The sequence below is a fragment of the Aptenodytes forsteri genome, unplaced genomic scaffold (assembly GCF_000699145.1).
Source record: "Aptenodytes forsteri isolate BGI_AS27 unplaced genomic scaffold, ASM69914v1 Scaffold409, whole genome shotgun sequence".
Lineage (NCBI taxonomy): Eukaryota > Metazoa > Chordata > Aves > Sphenisciformes > Spheniscidae > Aptenodytes > Aptenodytes forsteri.
Window position 1 is genome coordinate 8536 of NW_008796191.1, and position 2886 is coordinate 11421.

General features: G+C 55.8%; 1 protein-coding gene across 1 annotated transcript in view; it reads right to left on the reverse strand.

Moving 5' to 3' along the window:
* STARD3 (StAR related lipid transfer domain containing 3) overlaps window positions 1–2886 on the reverse strand; it is a 19323-nt gene that overhangs the window by 3343 nt on the left and 13094 nt on the right. The window contains exons 11-13 of the mRNA XM_009287978.2: window positions 2233–2328; window positions 1584–1663; window positions 1075–1179 (exon numbers count right to left, since the gene is read on the reverse strand). Of these exons, the coding sequence (XP_009286253.1) occupies window positions 1075–1179; window positions 1584–1663; window positions 2233–2328 (281 nt within the window). The remainder of the gene's footprint in view (window positions 1–1074; window positions 1180–1583; window positions 1664–2232; window positions 2329–2886) is intronic.

Sequence of the window (2886 nt, forward strand, 5' to 3'; positions counted from 1 at the left end):
CTGCCGCAGGGCTGTGGGCTGAGAAGCAGGCTCTGCCTCCGGACCGTGCCAGCCCAGCCGACACCAGCTCTTCACCGCGGGGAGCTTTCCAAGGCGCAACCCTGTGGAAATGGGTGCAAACAAGAGGTCTCAGGAAAGCCGAGAAGCCAGGGAAACCCTGCGCAGTCAGGACAGGCTCGGCGCGGGGAGCCTTGTCACTACAGCCCCCAGATCCTTCCTCGCACCATCTGATCCATCTCAGAGACAAGAGCTGTGCTCACACACACAGCCCAAACACAGATTTCCCTTCCTTGTTCAGGAACACACTATTTTTGCTGTATACATTTGTAAAAAGATTTTTCTAGGCCCTGAAGTCCCCAGCTCTTAAATAGACTGAGGCAGCTATAATGGCTCCGAGTTAAAATGTCAATTACTTTAACCAGATTATTAGGAAAAACAAAGTCAGTGCGCGAAGTGGCACAGCTGGGCCCCAGGCACCGGAGCAGACAGTTAACAAGGAGTCCTTGTTTGATGAGACTAGCCCCGCCGAGATCCATCACCAGCCGGGCGAAGCTGTCCCTTCGGAAGGGGGAGAGGCCAAAGACCTGCCGACACTTTGGGAGCCAGTCCATCCTGACGCAGCTTGTTTCAGCCACGGGACCGTCTCTCGATGTCCGTAGCCTTTAAAGTCGGTAAGTGGCTGGCTTAGGAGAAGCAAAAGGCATCCGAGAGGCTCAAAGCGAGCCACAGTCAGCTGTTTACTGCCCCTCAGAAATGGCAGCTGGCCCTGTTTGGGAATTAAGTTACATAAACAGGATGCGGACCGGGTTGGGGTTTGTGCTGTTACCGGTTGGCACCTCCACTCCCCTGAGCAGAGAGCTGGGAAACGCCCGAGCAACACCGAACAGCACGGAGAGTTTCTTTAACAAAGGAAGAAGAACAAGGGAAGCAAGGTTTAGTTCCACAAATAGATTAGCTTCCTGCAAACGCTGCCAGAAAGGCAGCAGGGTTTTCATTTAAGTGGCTCTTTGCCCTAAGCTTAAGCAAAGTGCGTGTGTCAGATACCAGCTAAAAAAAATAGAACCTGCCTCTTACCTGACATACTTGGAGAGCGGAGGCTTCAGGCTGTGCGTGGTCGACATCCCTGAGGAAATGTACCTGTCTCTTCTTCTCTCGATCCGGCGCACGTTCACGAAATCCCTAAGCAAAGAAAGGGCCCCGACTGCTTTAAAACGTGCATGGGACTTTGAAGGGGCAGATCCCGCTCTCCGGGCTGCTGGGAAAGGCTGTGGCAGAGGTATGTCAACATACGGACAAAGCACAGCGCAGCACTGTTATCAGGGAGACCGACTGACTGACGGAGGCAGATTTTGAGCTCCGAGACTCCTGCCAGAAATGTCTGGAGGAGAATTCAGGGGCTCCTTGCCTTTGGGAGCGTTACCCGCACAGCCAGCCAGCCCTGCCTCGTTGACACTGGGAGCTCCCAGCCAGCGAGGAGCGGCAGAGCTGGGGCAGAGCGCTCTCACTACAGTCAGATGCCCCTCTCCGTATTTTAGGAGGGTGTTTAGGGACTCAGTACAAAACAGACAGTGGAATAAACTGACCTTGGGGAAATGACACCGCCTGCGGCCCCAGCTGCCACGTCGTATGAGACGATCGTGTTGTCTTCAACCCGCTGCAAGATCTGGGGGGGGGAAAAACCACCAAAACAAAACAAAAGAAGAGAGATTTCCTCAGACTGTGCCTGCAGGTCTGCACAAGCCAACAGCTGGGCGAGACGGACCCTCCCCTAAAACAGCAGCAGGATTCAAAGCAACTGGAGTGTCTTTAGCAGCTGATCTGAGGCTGAGGGGGTTGAACTCTTTGGCAGCACGTGCACGGGTTTGTCTCCTGCCCTGGGACTGGTCCCTCTGCCTTTCTGGGGCGGCACAGGCGTTGCCTCCAGATCCCCGCCACACCAACGGCGCAAAACGCCCAAACCCTACACCAAGCAAAAGCAGGCTTGGCTCAGCCGCTGGCCCATCTCCCTGCCCACCTCATGGGCTTTTGGATAGGCACACGCATGCAGCTGGCTACCGCAGAGCATTCGGATCGTACGGATGAGCGGCAGAGATTTAACGCCTCAGTGACTCGGATCCAGCTAAGCTCCAGCAGGGCCTGGGCACCGCCGACAGCCGGTGTTGGACTGGGAAGCTCCAACTCTCCGCTCCAAGGAGCTCCTGTGATTAAGCCATCTTTGTCCGGCACGCTCACCTGGCAAGCTGCCACTGTTCTGTTCCACAGGATCATCTTCTCAGGCTGGAGAATAACCTCCTGGTAAACTGTTTCAGCAGAGCACTGCAGGAAAGCCTGAGGACAGAGCCAGAGCAGTTAGCCAGTCCCCCGCTCCGCTTTGCTAAGATTATTTTTAAGGAACGCAGGGCGGATCGCAAAGAACAACTGGGATAATGCAGGAGGGCAGCGGCGAGGCTGGCCCGGCTCAAGCGCACGCAAAGCCAAGGCTGTCACCCCTCTGCCACAGTGCTCCCGTTCCCAGGGGCCTGGAGGGCACACGTGGAGTCAGAGAGGACAGACCAGACCTCAGGTTTCAGCAGTCGCAGAACTGCTGCCTGCCGAGGTCCGTGCTGGTGTAAGAGAGGGCAAGTGTCTGTCAGTCCGTAACACAGCGAGACGGAGGGACCTTGGGGCTGACTTAGGCTGGCTCCTCTCCCACCCTCACCCCGCTTTATCAGCGGCTCTGCTGCGTGCGCAATTGCTTCGGGAAGTTGCCGAAAAGCTATTCTGAGCTCCAGCACAGACGACATTAATTTCTCCACGTCCCCGTGGGACAGGGGATCTTTGGAGGCAAATGGTTAATGCAGTAAAGTGGGACCATCCAGCTTTTTCTCGCGAATGCAGAGCTGCTCC